Source organism: Pseudophryne corroboree, chromosome 2, assembly GCF_028390025.1.
Source record: "Pseudophryne corroboree isolate aPseCor3 chromosome 2, aPseCor3.hap2, whole genome shotgun sequence".
Classification (NCBI taxonomy): domain Eukaryota; kingdom Metazoa; phylum Chordata; class Amphibia; order Anura; family Myobatrachidae; genus Pseudophryne; species Pseudophryne corroboree.
Genome location: NC_086445.1, coordinates 152,180,647 through 152,201,407, shown reverse-complemented (window position 1 = coordinate 152,201,407; position 20,761 = coordinate 152,180,647). Strand labels below are relative to the sequence as shown.

Below are 20,761 nucleotides of genomic sequence, written 5' to 3'. Positions count from 1 at the left end.
AAGAGTAAGTCTAAGATAATAGCTAGAATCTGATTGGTTGCTATGAGCAACATTTCCACTTCTATAAACCTGCACTTCAGTAAATATACCTCCTAAATGTTATTTACCAAACACAAATCCCAGTTGCTATTTCTAAGGGATCGTCAATCTTGTTACACTAATGCCTAGGGACAACCACACACTTCCAAAACCAGACATTCTCCATCTTCTTGTGATATGCACATTAAAGCAAACTCTATGCATGTTTTTGTGTGATTCCTAGAAAAGTATCTACATCTCATGTACTGTATGTCATTGTGGAATTCCTATAGAAGTGTGTATAGATAGATACAAACCAGGACTCCAATACCATGATTTTTCAGAGCACTGTCTGTTTCTCTCTCACACACAGAAACACACATATAAATCCGTAGAAAGGTGGCACTCTGGGAAAAGAAACAATTATTGCTGTTCCAATGTTTCAGTGTTTATTACACTATTGTCAGGGATAGTGTTGGCTGAGGGCATGAAGGGCAGGTCGGGGGAATGCAGTATTAGGGGCCTATGCTTAGGGGTGTGGTCAGCTATCACAGAGGTTTTGCTAACTATGCATTGGCTGGGCCCCTTGTTAAATATACAACATATAGTAAATACTGCAGGATAATGTACAAGATTAATACCAGCAATGCACTGTAGAAAATACACCATAGTCCTGTAAAGTATAAGGTAACATATGAATACTGTATGTCAAGTGCACAGTCTGGAACCTGATATCTAGAGGAGGTGATGGGCCCCCAGGCAGTGGGGTCCACCTGGGGTTACTCCTGTTGGCCAGTCCAACCTGGTCAGGGATAATAGTACAAATTACAAATCTTACCTAAATACCAGTGAACAGAATCCAACACTGCCCAAAGACAGCTGACCGGTCTTTCCTCATGAGATGCTAACACAGGAGCTGGACGTCAAACCACCAGAGTCACCCAAGAGGTGTTCGTATGAGGTGTCTTAATGGGTGCTATTAGAAATGCCATCAGCAGTGCAACAGTTACACTGATGCACCGCATGTGTGTGCCTATATAAATATTTTCCATAGGGTAAATGTGGAGGGGTGGTCTTCAGTATGCCGACTGTCGGGATCCCGGCGCACAGTATACCGGCGCCGGAATCCTGACAGCCGACATACCAACACTTTTTCTCCCTCGTGGGGGTCCACGACCCCCCTGGAGGGAGAACGCGCGCCACCGTGCCCGCAGTGTGGCGAGCGCAGCGAGCCCGCAAGGGGCTCGTTTGCGCGCGCCACGCTGTCTGTATGCAGGCGGACGGGTTCCCGGCGCCGGTATGCTGGTCGCCGGGAGCCCGGCCGCCGGCAACCATACTACACCCATGTGGAGTACATTGAAACGTTGGAAAAGATGTGTACTGTTATGTGTTCAGTGATTCCCTGAGTGCCGCCATATCTACTAGTTATATAATTTTAACTAAAAATAATACTACGAGTACTTTACAATTTTGCAGTTCCCAGTGTTATTCAGGACTGGAAGACGAATAGCTGTATTAAGCCTTGACTGCAAGCCCGCTTACTATGCTGGATAATCTTCTTTATTGGGAAAATTTCACAACCTGTGCAGTCTGAAAATACTATTCCAGTTTAAACTATTCAGCCCATTATCAGGCATGTCGGTAAATGCGGTCAGAAGATGTCTAGAGATGTTTGCTGCCAACTTGTTTGTCTAACAGTCAAATCGCAAGAGTTGTCCAATTCAGCCACTGACTCTGGGGCAGATTTATTAAGCTTGGTGAAGTGATAAAGTGGAAGGTGATAAAGCATCGGCCAGTCAGCTCCTAACTGTCATTTTTCAAACCCAGCCTGTGACATGGAAGTTAGGATCTGATTGGCTGGTACGTTATCACCTTCCACTTTATCACTTCACCAGGCTTAATAAATCTGCCCCTCTGTTCCTTACTCTGGGTTTAGTTTTTGAAGGACCAGTGTTCTGCCAGAGGATAGTTTAAGCTTAAAGTAAAAAGTCTGTTCAGAAACCAGCATTCCAATAGCCCCATCCATACATCATTCACCCAATAAAGAGAAGGATCATTTGAATAATGGAAGCAGGAGATGGATGTAGAAATTATAGACTCGCAGAGTACATCATGTTTTCAGCTAATGGCAAAGATGTCCTGTATTTATCTGTGCTTCATACTGTTTTATTATCACTAAGTATCAATTATGTGTTATTGAGAAAAGAACTTGGCATAAAGAAATTCTGCGCGGCCGCTTTATCTGTACTTCTATCAGACAGAGTGCACGCTATTGCTTTATCTTCAATTCACACTCTTGGCTCTGTTCCCATTGACAAGAATGGTGTTCTAATTCGGGCTGATGTCACCGGCGAGCAATTTTATTTAACTGGAAGGGGATCAATGTTCTTCTCCATTCCTCTCCAAAGCAAAACATTTGTGTAGTATTGACTGTGATGATCTGGTGTCACATTTTCTATTCATAACGCTATACACATAAAGCTTGCAAAACAGCTATTAATGTCTGCTGTAATCTCTGCCTGTCTGGCTGGCTGAGGGTGTTATTTGTAAATGTTGCTGGCATACTACACTGTTACAGTATTAAAGAGGTTTTCAGGGATTCTCACATCCAATCATATTGTGACATCTTTAGCCAAGGCTGCTCTGGAGTCACCCAGCCATCCATTGTGATGCTGCCAGGAGAGTTTCCTACCCCTTTATCACTTGCTAGCCAAGAAACATTTGGAGTCTTACACTTAAGGTGCATACACACGGTGCGATATAACCTTGCGATTGTGACTATATAGTCAAAATCGCAAGGAAAGTTAGTGCATATTGCACCGTGTGGACACAGCTTGCGATACCAATGCATGGTCCCCCGGGGTCGGTATCGCAAGCTTAGATAGACTGTGCAAGCAAGTCAGTTTTGACTATCTAGTACTAAAGTATAGTCAAAATCGGCCATGGCCAATATCCAATTGAGGTGTACCAAAAATCCTGGTGTAACATTTGTATTGCTAGTAACGGAGATGGAGTATTGTCTGGCCCCATAACAGTGCACCAAAACTCTGTATTTGATGTTTCTGGGTGTATCCAGCTTCAGTGGCCATTAGTTAGTATTACTAACCTAGTAACCACACTATAACAAAATGAGGCTCAAGGCTACAAAGATGGGATATGACTTCATAAGAAACTCTAAAAGAATCTGTAACTTGATTTGCTAGGCCAGGTCCTGTTACCAGTGCCTGAGACCAATAGCATTATCCTTTAATTGCATGACCTACTTCCTTCACTAAAGTCCCATACACACTAGACGATTTTGAGCTCAAAGTAGCTCACTTTTGGCATTTTGAGCTCAGACTCGGCCAGTGTGTATGGCCGGGCAATTAGCGCTGATGCGCGCTCCTGCATCATCGCCGTCCATCGGGCTGTTTAACCACTTTCCAGACTCCTACTGTGGAAAGTGGTCCCACCCCCCGTGAACATCGTTAGGCCAGGTAAAAAGTAAAAAGTAAAAAGTGCTCAGTGTGTATGCACTGAGCATTTTTCCTGCCAGCGATGTTCTCATCATCGCTCAGCATACACACTGGGCAAAAACAGCTAGTGTGTATGCACCTTTACACTATGACCATTCACTAGTCTCCTGATAAATCGTCATGCCCTTTATAAGAAAGAGTTTTGTGCTTACCAGATGTTCTTATGTAGTTTTTATCTCTGGGAAGATAACCTGGGCTCCTGAGCCATGCGACCTCAGGCAAACAGTGTTGTGCCTGGTTGTGAACCTTGCATTTATCGATTTTCTTGAATTACAAACCCTCGCCTTGTATCTTGGCTATAACTCATTGCCTTTGACCTCTACCCCGGCTATAAACTGCTATTCTCAAGAAACCATTGCCAAGCTATGTATTTTTTCAGGACCTGTGACAAATTATTATTAGGATGAGCGTATGGGTATGGATATGATTCCATATACAGAAATCAGTTAAACTGGTAAGCACCAAAAATACGATTGGTTTAATTGGCCATCGCCTAAATAAATTAATATTTTCAGTTTGCATTGATTGTCCTCATAATCAAGTTATGGATTATTTGAGAAAATGATTTTGTTTTACCTCTGTGTGTGGTGTTCTATGAGGTTTACATACATATATATATATAATATATATACACACTGCTCAAAAAAATAAAGGGAACACTTAAACAACACAATGTAACTCCAAGTCAATCACACTTCTGTGAAATCAAACTGTCCACTTAAGAAGCAACACTGATTGACAATCAATTTCACATGCTGTTGTGCAAATGGAATAGACAACAGGTGGAAATTAGAGGCAATTAGCAAGACACCCCCAATAAAGGAGTTGTTCTGCAGGTGGTGACCACAGACCACTTCTCAGCTCCTATGCTTTCTGGCTGATGTTTTGGTCACTTTTGAAAGCTGGCGGTGCTTTCACTCTAGTGGTAGCATGAGACGGAGTCTACAACCCACACAAGTGGCTCAGGTAGGGCAGCTCATCCAGGATGGCACATCAATGCGAGCTGTGGCAAGAAGGTTTGCTGTGTCTGTCAGCGTAGTGTCCAGAGCATGGAGGCGCTACCAGGAGACAGGCCAGTACATCAGGAGACATGGAGGAGGCCGTAGGAGGGCAACAACCCAGCAGAAGGACCGCTACCTCCGCCTTTGTGCAAGGTGGAGCACTGCCAGAGCCCTGCAAAATGACCTCCAGCAAGCCACAAATGTGCATGTGTCTACTCAAATGATCAGAAACAGACTCCATGAGGGTGGTATGAGGCCCCGACGTCCACAGGTGGGGCTTGTGCTTACAGCCCAACACCGTGCAGGACGTTTGGCATTTGCCAGAAAACGCCAAGATTGACAAATTCACCACTGGCGCACTGTGCTCTTCACAGATGAAAGCAGGTTCTCACTGAGCACATGTGACAGAGTCTGGAGACGCCAAGGAGAACGTTCTGCTGCCTGCAACATCCTCCAGCATGACCGGTTTGGCAGTGGGTCAGTAATGGTGTGGGGTGGCATTTCTTTGGGGGGGCCACACAGCCCTCCATGTGCTCGCCAGAGGTAGCCTGACTGCCATTAGGTACCGAGATGAGATCCTCAGACCCCTTGTGAGACCATATGCTGGTGCGGTTGGCCCTGGGTTCCTCCTAATGCAAGACAATGCTAGACCTCATGTGGCTGGAGTGTGTCAGCAGTTCCTGCAAGACGAAGGCATTGATGCTATGGACTGGCCCGTCCGTACCCCAGACGTGAATCCAATTGAGCACATCTGGGACAGCATGTCTCGCTCCATCCACCAACACCACAATGCACCACAGACTGTCCAGGAGTTGGCGGATGCTTTAGTCCAGTTCTGGGAGGAGGTCCCTCAGGAGACCATCCGCCACCTCATCAGGAGCATGCCCAGGCATTGTAGGGAGGTCATACAGGCATGTGGAGGCCACACACACTACGGAGCCTCATTTTGACTTGTTTTAAGGACATTACATCAAAGTTGGATCAGCCTGTAGTGTACTTTTCCACTTTAATTTTGAGTGTGACTCCAAATCCAGACCTCCATAGTTTAATAAATTTGATTTCCATTGATAATTTTTGTGTGATTCTGTTGTCAGCACATTCAACTATGTAAAGAACAAAGTATTTAATTAGAATATTTCATTCATTCAGATCTAGGATGTGTTATTTTAGTGTTCCCTTTATTTTTTTTGAGCAGTATGTGTGTATATATATATATATATATATATATATATACTTGCAATTCAGTCGGCACTCAATAGGTTAAACAACCACAGCTAGCCTCCGTGCAACGTTAAAGATGTCAGATGCAGTACTCCAAAAGAAACGGCACTGGAGGCAATGAATTCAGGATTAGAGTGTATTGTAAAACGGACAGCTGTTTCAGGGCAACAGCCCTTTCCTCAAGCAGACAACAACACCACCAAATATTGGACAAGACAAACACACATAGAACACTTACCCCACCTAAATACCCGCTGAAGTGCTCCCCGCCGTCGCCTCTCCACGCGTCCCTGCTTCCGGGAGTGAAGCCGCCGGGTCACTTCCGGTCACCGCATCACTGGTTGCCATAGCAAGCCGATGTTTGCGGCTCACCTCGTCACCGCTGCGTATCACAGGAGGCCGACTGAGCTTCCTCCATAGCCTGGGAGCCTGCGATCAGAGGGGGAGGGCGGCGATCTAATGCACCTCAGTCTATAAAGAAATGACAAAAAACAAATATTGTACATAGGAATTACAGAGCGAAAAGTGAAAATAACATTGAATACAACCATGCATGAATAAGGTCACAAAAAGGGAACCCATTGAAATCCCTGCTCTGTAACCCAGAGGCATATCCAAGCAGGGGAACCAGACTTTTAATAGCTGAAAAGAAATGACCTAATGCTAATAGACCTTATAATATTGGGGCTAAACTAAGCCCCAATATTATAAGGTCTATTAGCATTAGGTCATTTCTTTTCAGCTATTAAAAGTCTGGTTCCCCTGCTTGAATATGCCTCTGGGTTACAGAGCAGGGATTTCAATGGGTTCCCTTTTTGTGACCTTATTCATGCATGGTTGTATTCAATGTTATTTTCACTTTTCGCTCTGTAATTCCTATGTACAATATTTGTTTTTTGTCATTTCTTTATAGACTGAGGTGCATTAGATCGCCGCCCTCCCCCTCTGATTGCAGGCTCCCAGGCTATGGAGGAAGCTCAGTCGGCCTCCTGTGAGACGCAGCGGTGACGAGGTGAGCCGCAAACATCGGCTCGCTATGGCAACCAGTGATGCGGTGACCGGAAGTGACCAGGCGGCTTCACTCCCGGAAGCAGGGACGCGTGGAGAGGCGACGGCGGGGAGCACTTCAGCGGGTATTTAGGTGGGGTAAGTGTTCTATGTGTGTTTGTCTTGTCCAATATTTGGTGGTGTTGTTGTCTGCTTGAGGAAAGGGCTGTTGCCCTGAAACAGCTGTCCGTTTTACAATACACTTTAATCCTGAATTCATTGCCTCCAGTGGCGTTTCTTTTTGGAGTACTAGTATTTGGCAGATACACAGTAAACCAAGTGGGCATATTTGCAGTTATATTATGTGTGACACAGTTGCTAGGTTTTAATTTTGAGACTCTGTGATAGTGTAGGACCTGCATGAAGATGGGGTACCTTGGCGAGCGGTTTGCAGGCTTCCGTGCATTGGCCAATGCACTAACTAAACCCCCATCATTTATTTATTGATGTTGTGAAAATAAGTGAGTTTGCTTTGGTGAGTGCTGAACTTTCTGTTTGTGTGTGTGTATATATATATAGATATGTCCAAGCAGTCGGCACTCCAGATTTAAATAAATGTAACGCCTGGTGCCTTCTCGTGCAGAATAAACCACTGTATAAACACGTAGAAATTGAGCGGCACTCTCAGGACTATAATAAAGAACGGGTCCTCAGCCCATCAATAGTTTGCAAACTATTGATGGGCTGAGGACCCGTTCTTTATTATAGTCCTGAGAGTGCCGCTCAATTCTACGTGTTTATATATATATATATATATATATATATATATATATTACAGATGGAGCCACGATCATCTTGGCATCTATGCTGCACCTAGGCACACCATGGTTTATTAGCATAAGCCTTTTATCTATTGTTCACAGCTGCAATACAATAAGAGAGAACAATACAGGGGATTAAGTCATTGCAGCAGGGGATTAAGTCCAATTTCACAAGCTAGCAAGTATACATGTCGTGTGTTAAACATGCCAACATAGAAAACACACATGTATATTTGTGAATGTTAAAAAAAAAAACCTGCATATAAGATCTCATTATATTACGATTACTTTAAAAAAAAAACAGATTGACAAAGCGCCGAAATATGTTCATGAGCTGAATCTGTTTGTACTTTGTTTGACCCCTGTGGCCAAAAAAAAAGACATGGGGTATATTTATTAAAGGTCGATTTTCATTGATTTTTAACAATCTAAAATCAATCTGAAATCGATATTGTTTTTCATGGGCTATAACACTTAAGAAGAGTCTTATTGTGCGTGGGAGGGCATTCCACAGAGTGGGTGCAGCGCGAAGAAAGTCCTGCATTTGTGAATGGGTGCGAATAATTAACATACAAGATATCTTCTCATCAGAAGAGAGACACATTTATATTCACAATACAGATATTGCCATCTTGATGTGTCAGTATATATGTTGCTTGTAAATAATGGCTTGCAGGTATACTGTATAATGTTACAAAGTGGCATACTTAACAGAGGGTGCATTTTTTAATTATCCTTATTTAACCTTTAGTTTATCCAGGCAACATGTCACTTTCATGAATCACATTATGGTTAAAATATATGTGGCAATTTCTGTGGGCAATTTGTATGCCCTAAAATGATCGTCCTGGTTCGGATTTGATCATCAGACTGGGTGGTGTGCTGTCATCAGACACTTTCATTCAGATTATCCAGTGAGCAGACAAGTCTGTCCTATGTATTTCAAATATATTGGATGTTGCTTAGAGAAACCAATCAGATACTAGCTATTATCTAGCTATTATCCTCTAGAAGGTGCTAGATAAATTATTGGTTGCCATGAGCAACATCTCCCACTTTTAAAAACCTGCACCTAAGTAAAAATACCCCTTAGAGTTTAATAATTTGTTGCCTTTAATCAGTAGTGCTTTTATGGGTTTTTTTTCTCAGCAACCATGTAAGAGGACACAATACTTTCTATATTATTCATGTTAGTTTCTTTTAATTTATTAGTCAATAGAGATATGTATATAATATATATATATAAAACCGCTCTAATTGTGACTTTTGTTTCATCACCAGGACAGCCAAGTATTTCCACAGTCTTTCCACTTGTTGAGAACAACGCACTCCATGACCAGATTAGAAATTTGGAATTTAAAAAAGTAGAAGACGTGTTTATATATTTACTTCATTAGAGTGCAGAGTGACTTTACCTACTCTTATGCACTCCAGCACCCCCATCAGTTCTCTGTTCTCCTTCACTAGCCCTGCTGTTAAACGGCTGCTTGGCTGGAAACAAGGAGATGAAGAGGAAAAATGGGCAGAAAAGGCAGTGGATTCCCTGGTGAAGAAGTTAAAGAAGAAAAAGGGCGCAATGGAAGATCTTGAGCGGGCACTGAGTACACCAGGACAGACCAGTAAATGTGTCACGATCCCACGTTCTCTGGATGGGCGGCTGCAAGTGTCACATCGTAAGGGTCTTCCGCATGTCATCTATTGTAGGGTCTGGAGGTGGCCCGATCTACAGTCCCACCATGAGCTAAAACCACTTGAATGCTGTGAGTTCCCATTTGGATCAAAACAGAAGGACGTATGCATAAACCCTTACCATTACCGCCGAGTGGAAACTCCAGGTAATACTTATTTTTTGTTGCACTAATTCTAATCCATTATTGAGCTATGAATATTAGACACGTTTTGCACGAAGTGCTCCTTTCTCTGTAGATTTAGACATAAATCAAGCCTCATCCAACCTTTTCCTTCACATCTGGAGAATTTTTGTTGTGAGGTGCAGAAAACCCAGGAATTGCTTCACTGTTTGATATTCCCATTCTTTACATCATTATGATTGGCAGTTCAAGCTCTCATACAGGAGATATCTGTGGGAACTGCCATCCGTAAGGAAGTTGGCACAATATAACCATCTCCTTGGGGCTGCAGTTGCTAGGGACAGAGTTGTCCACAAAGCTAAGCTATAATTCAGTATCCTGATCAACTGCTGTGATTTTTGTTTTGCTGATTTTTCATAAAAACATTAAATTGGAAAAATAATTATTTGTGAATATTATGACATCTTTTGATTAGTAATAACTTGTCTATATATAGAAATGTTATATTCATTGTTTGTATTCTCTGTATGTGTTTTCTTTAAGTTTTACCACCAGTTCTAGTTCCAAGACATAGTGAGTTTAACCCGCAACTCAGCCTGCTTGCCAAGTTCCGAAATACGTCCCTCAACAATGAGCCACTCATGCCACACAATGCAACCTTCCCTGAGTCTTTCCAGCAATCGTCATGCACTCCGTTCTCTTCCTCACCCAACAACATCTTTCGTCACTCACCAAACACTATTGGCTTTCCTGATTCTCCCAGAAGTTCCTCAGAACCTGGAAGCCCCTACCAGATCACAGGTGAACTATACAGATAACGGCAAAGGCTGTGTTGTCTGATTTACTATATTCTCCCTTCACAAAAACCTGTGCCTTTGTGTCCTCAGATACACCTCCACCACCATACAACCCTCCAGAGATTCATGGAAACCAGAACAGACACTCAGGGGACTCCAGTGATTGCCAACTTGTTTTTTCAGCAACAAATAGAGGTGGGTACATGTTTGGAGACTAGAGGGTCTATACATGAAGCAGTGAAAAGAGTAGAGCAGTTGCCCATGGCAACCAATCAGTGTTGAGGTAACATTTATAAAGTGCATTCCATAAAATTTTACCTAGCAACTGATTGGTTACCATGGCAACTTCTCCACACTCGATGAATAGACACCTCTAAATATTGGTAGAACGATAAGTTTCTCATATGTGTAACATGAGTTTAACATGCTTTTTATGTACTTTTAATTATTTGACTTTGTACCTATTATAAAAGTCTGTTATAAATGTATTGCTGAAGAAAAACACTGTAACAAAAATGAGTTGGTTAGTATGAGTTGGCCTTTACTGTTTCATTAATGGATTACAGCAAGTATTTGCAATAAATAATGTCAGGCTAATTGGCAGAATTGTTCTGGCATGATATGTGGACATCCTTATAAAAATTCCACCCAACCAGTATACTGGTGCCAACCTGGCATTGAAAACTGATTATTACTGGCACCTGCTGGTACTGCGCTCAGCTCTGCACCTTGATTCGCTCACCGTGTCTCACAGACGTGTCACTGGCTGTAGTGCGACAGCTGGAACAAGCAATAAGTGACTGAGGGCCTGATTCACTACCGTTTGCAAATGTGAGATTGCATGCCGTGAGCAATTAGCGGCAGACTGCGTATGCGCTGCAAACGCCTTGCGCATGCGCAAAGGGCAAAATGCGATTGGCTTGTGTGTGCAGCTTAATTGTATAGAGAATGCATTTTGATTGACAGGAAGTGACCGTTTGTGGGTGGTAACATGGCGCTTGTGGAGAGTGGTTGGGAAAATGCAGGCATGTCATGACCGTTTTCGGGGCGTGTATCTGATGTCATCTGCGAATGCTGTGTTCAAAAACAAGGCGCCGGTGTGACAGAATTCTCATTGATTTAAGTATGCTGGGGTCAGCCGCAACTGTCAATGGAGCTCATTTTTTGCGTATGCACAGCAATTCTGCTAACGCATGCGCAGATTTGTGAAAGCATCAGTAAACGCCTTTTATCCTTTCTGGGCGGCTCTTCACATGCAAGAGCAGATTTGTGAAAAGTGCTATCTCAGCCTCAATAGCGATCCATAGTGATTTATGCCCTGAATACATGATTACCTACCATTTACATTCTTATTATTATGATGCTAACATAACCTGGCTTTGTGCTTTTCTATTACAGATGTGCAGGTTCGGATTTACTTGGTTCTTAACGCCAAATTACTATGTTTGGATTTATCCTGATTTTTCTTATTGGCTATCTAAAACACGTGACAGCCGGATAGCCAATAGTATGCTGTTTTGAGATCAGAGTAAATCCAGGTAATTCTGAACCCGCACATCTTTACTTTTTTATGGTCATAGAACTCATCTGCGACCTCTAATATCCTATCCTTATATCTCAAGGCAGAGAGCACGTTATTCATTATAATACAGGATAACTAGTTCGAAGATGAAGAGAAGTAAAATCCGTTCGTGTTTTATTTACCAATGACTGGCAGTAAGTTTTGGTACACATAGGTTTTGTTTAATTATCTATATGAGTTTTTTTTATGAAAAACGGAAGTTGCCTGTATCTAGGTATGTAGCAGCCTAAATGCAAAAGTGTTGAAGGAATTGCACATAACTTCAGTTTTAGGAGGCAGCATCTCATTAGTACATATACCGCCACGTGTGACATATCTCCTTTTGTATATCTGTAATCCATGGTTTAAATATGTCTTACCACAACCACCATAGTAAAATATATTATTATATTTAGTGACAAGTGACATCAGAGGCTAACAATTATAAGGCTATAATTCACAGCTATTTATAGACTATTCACACCACTCGTGTTATAACTTCATTTTGCAATGACTGATGCACTACGTGCTGCAGCAGGTGAACGGTTCTTAGAATTCTTTTTGATTTAACTTTCTTACAGACTTCCGTCCTGTTTGCTACGAGGAACCGCTACACTGGTGCTCCGTTGCTTACTATGAACTCAACAATCGGGTGGGCGAGACGTTCCAGGCATCTTCTCGCAGTGTACTCATTGATGGCTTCACAGATCCCTCCAACAACAAGAATAGGTTCTGCTTAGGACTTCTCTCTAACGTCAACCGAAACTCCACTATTGAAAACACCCGCCGGCACATTGGGAAAGGTAAGAGGAATTAGCTTCACAAGCAGCTTGAAAACAGTTTTGGACATATGTAATTAGACATTGTAGATGTACCCATCAATGATTGTCGTGCTTTTCCAAAACAACTATGCAGTTGTGTCCTCATCCATCATTGCTCAGTCACGCCAAACAGCCCCTCTTGGCACGCCAGGTCCCGTGAGAATCTAGCATCGGGTGGCATTTTTGCCGGAACAAAAAAGGCTTAGTCACAATACAATGCAATAAGGACTCACAGGGAGACTGTGTTGATCAATTTGATACATGACACTCCTATATCTGTGTGCGACTGAGTCTCTGAATCTGTATACAAAGTGCTACAATGTAGCAGCCGCAGTTTTTTTCCAATACAAGTTCTGTTCTTCTCCGTATACAGACAATATACAAGTGTCGGCAAATAAAGATGCCCGCCGCTAGCCGAGTTGCACCAGGCATCTCTTGTTACATGGCGTATTGAAGCTAGATGTATGAGGACACATGTATTAGTAAGAAAGCATAGAGGTCTATATCGTTCATCTGACAGAAGTACTGAAATGTTAATGCTGTAATGTACAGCTGCATTTCTTACAGTTCTGCACACTTCTGTGAAACCTTCAAGGTTTCAATGCATTTCAACCACTTTAGATAAAAGTAGACTAGGCAAAATCATCAGCGGTATGTACTGGAGTCCAAGATCACCGGAGGTACGGGATCGCTGTTTTTTTTAAAACCACACCAAAAGTTCACCAATGTACAGTGGGGCAAAAAAGTTTTGGACAGCCACCGATTGTGCAAGTTGAGCCACTTAAAAAGATGAGAGAGGTATGTAACTTCCATCATAGGTACACTTCAACTGTGAGAGACAATCTGAAAAAAAAATAGGAAATCACATTGTATGATTTTTAAACAATTTATTTGTATATTCTTGTGGAAAAAAAATATTTGGACAATCAAAAAGTTTAACTCAATACTTTGTAATATAACCTTGGTTGGCAATTACAGAGGTCAAACGTTTCTTGTAGTTCTTGACCAGGTTTGCACACACTAGCAGGTATTTTGGCCCACTCTTCCATGCAGATCTTCTCTAGATCTGTCATGTTTTGGGGCTGTCGCTGGGAAACACGGACTTTCAACTCCCTCCACAGATTTTCTATTGGTTTGAGGTCTGGAGACTGGCTAGGCCACTCCAGGACCTTGAAATGCTTCTTACAGAGCCACTCCTTAGTTGCCCGGGCAGTGTGTTTGGAGTCATTGTCATGACCCAGTCACGTTCCATCTTCAATGCTCTTACTGAGATTTTTGCCCAAAATCTCACGATACATGGCCCCATTCATCCTCTCCTTAATACGGATCAGTCGTCCTGTCCCCTTTGCATAAAAGCAGCCCCAAAGCATGACGTTACCACCCCCATGCTTTACAGTGGGTATGGTGTTCTTGGGATGCCATTCATCATTCTTCTCCCTCCAAACACGGCGAGTGGAGTTTATACCAAAAAGTTTGATTTTGCTCTCATCTGACCACATTACATTCTCCCTGTCCTCCTCTGGATCATCCAGATGGTCACTGGCAAACTTTAGATGGGCCTGGACATGTGCTGGCTTAAGCAGGGGGACCTTTCGGGCGCTGCAGGATTTCAATCCATGACGACGTAGTGTGTTACTAATGGTAATCTTTGTGACTGTGGTCCCAGCTCTCTTGAGGTCATTGACCAGGTCCCCCCGTGTAGTTATGGGCTGATTTCTCACCGTTCTCAAGATCATTGATACCCCACGAGGTGAGATCTTGCATGGAGCCCCAGGTCAAGGGAGATTGCAGTGATCTTGTATTTCTTCCATTTGTTAATAATTGCGCCAACAGTTGATCTCTTCTCCCCAAGCTGCTTGCCTATTGTCGAATAGCTCATTCCAGCCTTGTGCAGCTCTACAATTTTGTCCCCGGTGTCCTTAGACAGCTCTCTGGTCTTGGCCATGGTGGAGAGGTAGCAGTCTGACTGTTTGAGGGTGTGGACAGGTGTCTTTTATACAGATAACCAGTTCAAACAGATGCCATTAATACAGGTAACGAGTGGAGGATAGAAGAGCTTCTTAAAGAAGAAGTAACAGGTCTATGAGAGCCAGAAATCTTGCTGCTTGGTAGGTGTCCAAATATTTATTTTCCACAAGAATATACAAGTAAATTGTTTAAAAATCATACAATGTGATTTCCTGGGTTTTTTTTCAGATTCTGTCTCTCACAGTTGAAGTGCACCTATGATGGAAATTACAGACCTCTCTCATCTTTTTAAGTGGGTCAACTTGCACAATCGGTGGCTGTCCAAATTCTTTTTTGCCCCACTGTATATGGAAAATGACTTAGCATCAGTCTCACTCATTTAGGAAAATTAAATTGTTTATATTTTGCAATCCATATTTGACATGTTTCGCCAAATGTGATGAAACTGGCACTTTGAAATAAATATTCTCTTGTCACATCTAGGGGTCCATCTGTATTATGTTGGTGGAGAGGTTTATGCTGAGTGTGTGAGTGACAGCAGCATTTTTGTACAAAGTCGCAACTGCAACTACCAGCATGGCTTCCACCCGGCAACGGTCTGCAAGATCCCGAGCGGCTGCAGCCTGAAAATCTTCAATAACCAGCTGTTTGCCCAGCTTCTGTCACAGTCGGTTAACCAAGGTTTCGAGGTGGTGTACGAGCTGACCAAAATGTGCACTATACGCATGAGTTTTGTAAAAGTAAGTACTAGTACTTCGTTGCACTTATTACACACATCGGGCCCTTTTATTTCTGCGTAATGTCCAATGCATAATCAGTGACAGAATATTTAATTTCCATCAAAACACAGCATTCTCCTCTTCCCAAGTTCATAAGCACCAGCCCCCCCCCCATGTTTTAGAACACATAGCTACCCTTAAATCCAAAGCATTATACAGTGTAAAGAAGCCTGCACACTAGGCGATTTCTGCATAAAAAATAAACAATAATTACATTTATAATTACAATAATTACATTTATATCGTTATCGCTTCTTCTTAGCTTGCAATCGGCCAGTGTGTATGGGGGTCAGATTGATGATCAATGAACGATGCGCGCTCCTGCACGTTGATCAGCTTTCATCAATATTGAGCTGACATGCAGCTCAACCCGTCAGTGTCAGGCTGAGCTGCATGTTCGGGAATGGCGACGATGACGTCTCTGAACGTTATCGTTATACGATAACGCTCTGTGTGTACGCACTATATGGTTGGAATGCTACTGTATATCGTTCAACGATATAGTCGGCCATCGCTGCCGTTCTGCCATCGGGTAGTGTGTACCCGCCTTAAGTCAAACACACCACCTCAATTTAATACATTATAAAGCAACTTGCACAAATTACTAATAAAGTATTTTAAGAAAAAGAACGTTGAGAGTCACTTCTAGCTTCCAAGAGGTTCACTTCTTCATTTGTTTATCATGTTGGCTGTTTAACTTACTATGAACAAGGAGTGTTAGGACTTGCTGTACTTGTTCCCATCCAGCTCCCATTTGTCTTTTTTTATTAAATACAAAAGAGTCAGTATCACCCTAGGCTATCTATGTACCATATGCTGTTTATTTTCATAGCAAAAGGGTAACACAAAAAAGGGTTGTATCTCTTCTCCAGCTTGGTTTACAAAATGAAATCAAAGATCTGGTTGGTTACTGCAGCCATGTATCTTTCTCCTTGTTATCAATTTTTAGAAATGCCCCCACACGATATGTTGATGTTGAAATAAACAGTCACAAATGCATTGCATCTTGGTACCATCTATCTAAAATAAGCTTTTATCCTACAAAAAAATATTAAGCCCACACCATTTCAGTCTTTGATGCATTTCCGCCAGTCCTGGATTTGTGTATATTTAAGAATTTCTTTAGTTAGGGCTGAATCATTTCAGTAAATTTATTTAAAACAGTTGGATACAATGGAGCTGGAACCATGGCTATTGACTGTCATATTCATTATTTATTCTCTTATTCCTACTGTAATATGTAATTTCTTATAACCATTACAATTCACTGCTATCTAACTAACTGCAACGCATATTTAGGTTTCTTACTATATATGTATTATTTTTGCCTATATATATATATATATATATATATATATATATATATATATATATATATATATATAATGTATATAGATACATACACACTATGTAGACAAAAGTGATTGGGCCCCCCGTGCAAGAAAAATGGTGTGCTTCTGCTGCAGACACATGTTTGTAAAGGTATAAAATGGGCAGATGGGCACTGGTTAGATAATTTGTTAATTAATTGGCTTGCCAACAGGAGCTGTCCGAATTTGAAAAGGACATCATCGTAGGCTGCACAATGTCATGTTTCCAAGGCGATGCTGGACTGATATACAGAAATTTCAGTAACAAGGATGGACTGGCCAGCTCAGAGTCCAGATCTTAACCCCATTAAGAACCTCTAGGACAAACTGGAGCGACGTTTTAGACTGACTCAACCTTCTTCAGTGTCGCAGTTGGTCACTGTAGTTAAGGTGGAATGGCAAAACATACCACCTGCTATTGTCCAGGAACTTGTGGACAGTTTACCAATAAGAGTGTCTGCAGTAATAAAAGCACGTAGCAGACCTACAAAGTACTGACATCAATAAATCTCATTGATCTATTTGCTGTCAGTGTCCAATCACTTTTGTCTACGTGGTGTGTATATATATATATATATATCTATATATCTATACATCTATGCATACATATAAATGTATTGATATTTCGGAGTGCTTGTTTTATACATGTATATTGCCCCTTTGTTTGGTGTAATAGGCTGCATTGCTCAATGCCAGAGTATACAGGGATGGAGTCACTGCTTTCTTAAATTAATAGGAATTGGTTCATTTTTCGTGGAGTGATACATATCACAAATGTAAATGTATTCACCCATTACCTAAAATCTGTGACATTTTCACTTTTTAAAGCATGTATACAAACTTACAGTATATACATAAAACTGGTGCTGCGTATATATAGATTTATATATCAAGCTAGTCATCTATTCTCATTTCATAAATAAATGCTTTATATTCTGCTTATCTCTCCGGTGGAGAGGTACAAAGTCATTTAGCAATGTCATACAGAGTAAAGTGTGATAAGGAATGTTAGACTCGTTTTATTTTGGTGGTTGGGATTCTTGCATGATTCATGATTGCAAATTTAACCTATTATATCTGTAAGCATTTGCTGTATAAACTCTCTGGTATCATACTTGGAGGGCCATGTGTAGTAAATATCTGGCAGAAAAGCAGGAATATCTATATACTGACAGGATACAAACCACATTTGGTAAATTAATTTGGACAATCATACTAGGTAATGCAACATGTTACTTTTATTTCATCACCCAATCAAATAGATAACTCCTTATGCGGCATCTCATACACACCAGTGTTTTTTTTAACTAGTAGACTTTTTAACCTGGGTCCACAATGCTCCTGGTAAATAATATGTACAGGGTTTCCTTTTTTAATATTTTTGTTTAAGCATAAAAGAGGGAAACTTTATACGTGACCTGGTGTCTTTTTAACCTATAATTATTACTCTTGTTTTACTTTAGCTGCAGCAAAGTTGTTCATACTAATACTAATCCTGATGATTCTGGTGCATCACTTCAAACTGTAAGAATGTAAATGTTCTCGGGAAAAGGAATTGACCACCCAAAGACAAGCATCTCTTTGTAGATGTAGGTGCCAGTTTATGAAATGGGTATAACCCCTTCTCCTCCTCCTCCCTACCTTTCAAACAGTTTCCATCCGCAAAAGCTTCCTATTGCAAAGTGAAAACCTATGAAGGAACAATTCTGCAGTCTTTTTATCGTCATTGACTTATCAGGATGGAGATAGCAGGAATGACCCACAGAAAAATGCTTCATTGATTTATTTAAATAAAGCATTTTTTTCTACAATAAAATTAGATTATTTAAAATATATATATATATATATATATATATATATATATAATCATTTTTTAAGTAAAGTGGGACTGGAATCTCAATCGGCAGAGTGGGTCATGCATGTAGGTCTAGGCGACGAAATGGTAAGACTCCTCTTTCCGCTGTTAGCCGCTATTGCCACTGAGCGGAGTTTTAGTCTGCTCCCCAAGCAAAGTTTTATTAGTAATTTGTGGTAATACACCATTTTCTGCAGCAATATAAAAATCCTTGCTACCGCTGCATATTTATAAATCTACTCTTTAGCCTAAGATGTCGTCATCCTCTAACTTCATGCCACTTTGTTTCATAGGGCTGGGGAGCAGAGTATCATCGTCAGGACGTAACAAGCACTCCTTGCTGGATTGAGATCCATCTTCACGGCCCCCTGCAATGGCTAGACAAGGTCCTGACTCAAATGGGCTCACCCCACAATCCCATCTCTTCCGTGTCATGATACCACTCTCTGGAGCGCTATTGCAGGCAGTGGCTTAGAAATATATCATTTTCCCCCTTTTTTTGTAATGTAAATACCTATATTTCAGTATATGTAATGTGGCTTTTTTTTTTCTTTTTGTAATGTGGTGTAATTGTAGAAAAACAAACTGACAAATTCATGTTGTGTTTTTGATATATTCTGCAGCTGTGTTTCTTCACAGATATTGTGTGCAGCAGTTCCTAGGAAAGCAGAACACGGTTTCACTTGATTTCTAAATAGTTCTTGTTCTCTTATAAAAAAAAACAAACAGATTTGATGCACGTAACCACGGTACACGATGTAAGGATTTTATTAATTTTATTGCTTATTTTTTTATATAAATATTCTGTTTTGCTGAAGTCACTTAGTTTTAAGAATTATTTTTCTATTTTTTTTTTGTATATTGAATTATGAGAGAAAAACATTTTAAAAAATGTTTATCAAAACTGCTGAATTTACCATAGCAATATGAACAATCATTTCGTTTCTTAAAGGTGTTTTACGTCTAAGGATGATTTAAAGATTTAAATATGTCTTCTTGAAATGTATTAAATATATTGCTTTATGTTTTTGTCTTCGTTTTGTGTTTTTATGAAGTCATGTATTGATAACATAATATTTCTTATGCTGTAATTACCAATTCTGTGTCTGATTATATCAATGCATGCCTCAAGCGCACAATAGGAAGCCAGGAAGATACAGTTGTGCATTTATTAAAAGTTGCAAGAGGGCATGGAAATTAACTAAAGAGCATTTCATTAATTTTGCATTATCCGTGACACAAGGCAGCTCAGTTGGAATCTTACCAACAAAGTAAAGATCTCTATGCTGAATGCAAAGGCTATGGGCTTGACTAATTTTTCCGGATGTTTCTGTCAGATTCAAATAATGTGTTAATGTACTAGATTAGACTTAGGCATCCTTTGACTGTATACTGAATTATGGACCTAATTCAGACCTGGACGCTGCTGTGGCAGCATTCGTAGGCTGAAACCCGGTGAGGTGTGTGCACACATAGGCTTTGTGGGGCGGGCCGATCCAGACAACGCAGGTGTGTCCGGACTGTTTACAGGGCAGGCCGCATTGGCTGCGTGATGTCACACGCAGCCACTGCGACCCAAAACATGGCGGGTAGCTGCCTGCCTTCTCAGCCAGGCTGCGTAGAAAGAGGGCTACTCGAAACATGCAAAAGCACCGCTGCCGTGCGATGCTTTCGCATGTCTGCGGTGGGGGTCTGGATCCGGCATGTGGAGCAGACTTGCCCTGTGCTGGGCATCCCCCCACATGTCTAAGAATTTATTCACATCTACGATCAGGTCTGAATGACCCCCTTTTATCAGTTAGATGAACAGCAGTTGGCAAGCCACAGGTTACATACCGCATGTCTACACAAATGCGGCTGTTGTGGCGACAAGTAGTAACTGCGCCAAGCATTGTCACAGAAGATGTCTGAATGCCCACCGTTCCCCTGATCAATAGTCTTACAGCATTGATATCACTACAGTGGTCGCACATGAAGATCCAGTAACTTTGAGGTTGATGCATTAAGCAGTGAAAAGAGTGGAGAAGTGGGTCAGTGGAGAAGTTGTCCATGGCAACCAATCCAATTTCAGGTAGCATTAATCAAATACATTCTCTAAAACAATAGGTAGCAGCTGATTGGTTGTTTGTCCAATTGTCCACTCTTTTCACTGCTTGATATATCACCCCCTTAGTAATGTAGGAAATTTATCTTACAGCTTATGTTTCTTAATAACACAACAATAATCAGTTATTAG

At 41.3% G+C, this 20,761-nt stretch overlaps 1 protein-coding gene across 1 annotated transcript in view; it reads left to right on the top strand.

Moving 5' to 3' along the window:
- The window catches only part of SMAD9 (SMAD family member 9), a 51,488-nt gene extending 31,940 nt beyond the window's left edge, over window positions 1–19,548 (top strand). Inside the window, exons 2-7 of the mRNA XM_063951844.1 lie at window positions 8,845–9,398; window positions 9,918–10,175; window positions 10,262–10,366; window positions 12,314–12,535; window positions 15,005–15,261; window positions 18,819–19,548. Coding sequence (XP_063807914.1) covers window positions 8,987–9,398; window positions 9,918–10,175; window positions 10,262–10,366; window positions 12,314–12,535; window positions 15,005–15,261; window positions 18,819–18,962 — 1,398 coding nt within the window. The 5' untranslated portion in view covers window positions 8,845–8,986 and the 3' untranslated portion in view covers window positions 18,963–19,548. The remainder of the gene's footprint in view (window positions 1–8,844; window positions 9,399–9,917; window positions 10,176–10,261; window positions 10,367–12,313; window positions 12,536–15,004; window positions 15,262–18,818) is intronic.
- The last annotated feature ends 1,213 nt before the right edge of the window (window positions 19,549–20,761 follow it).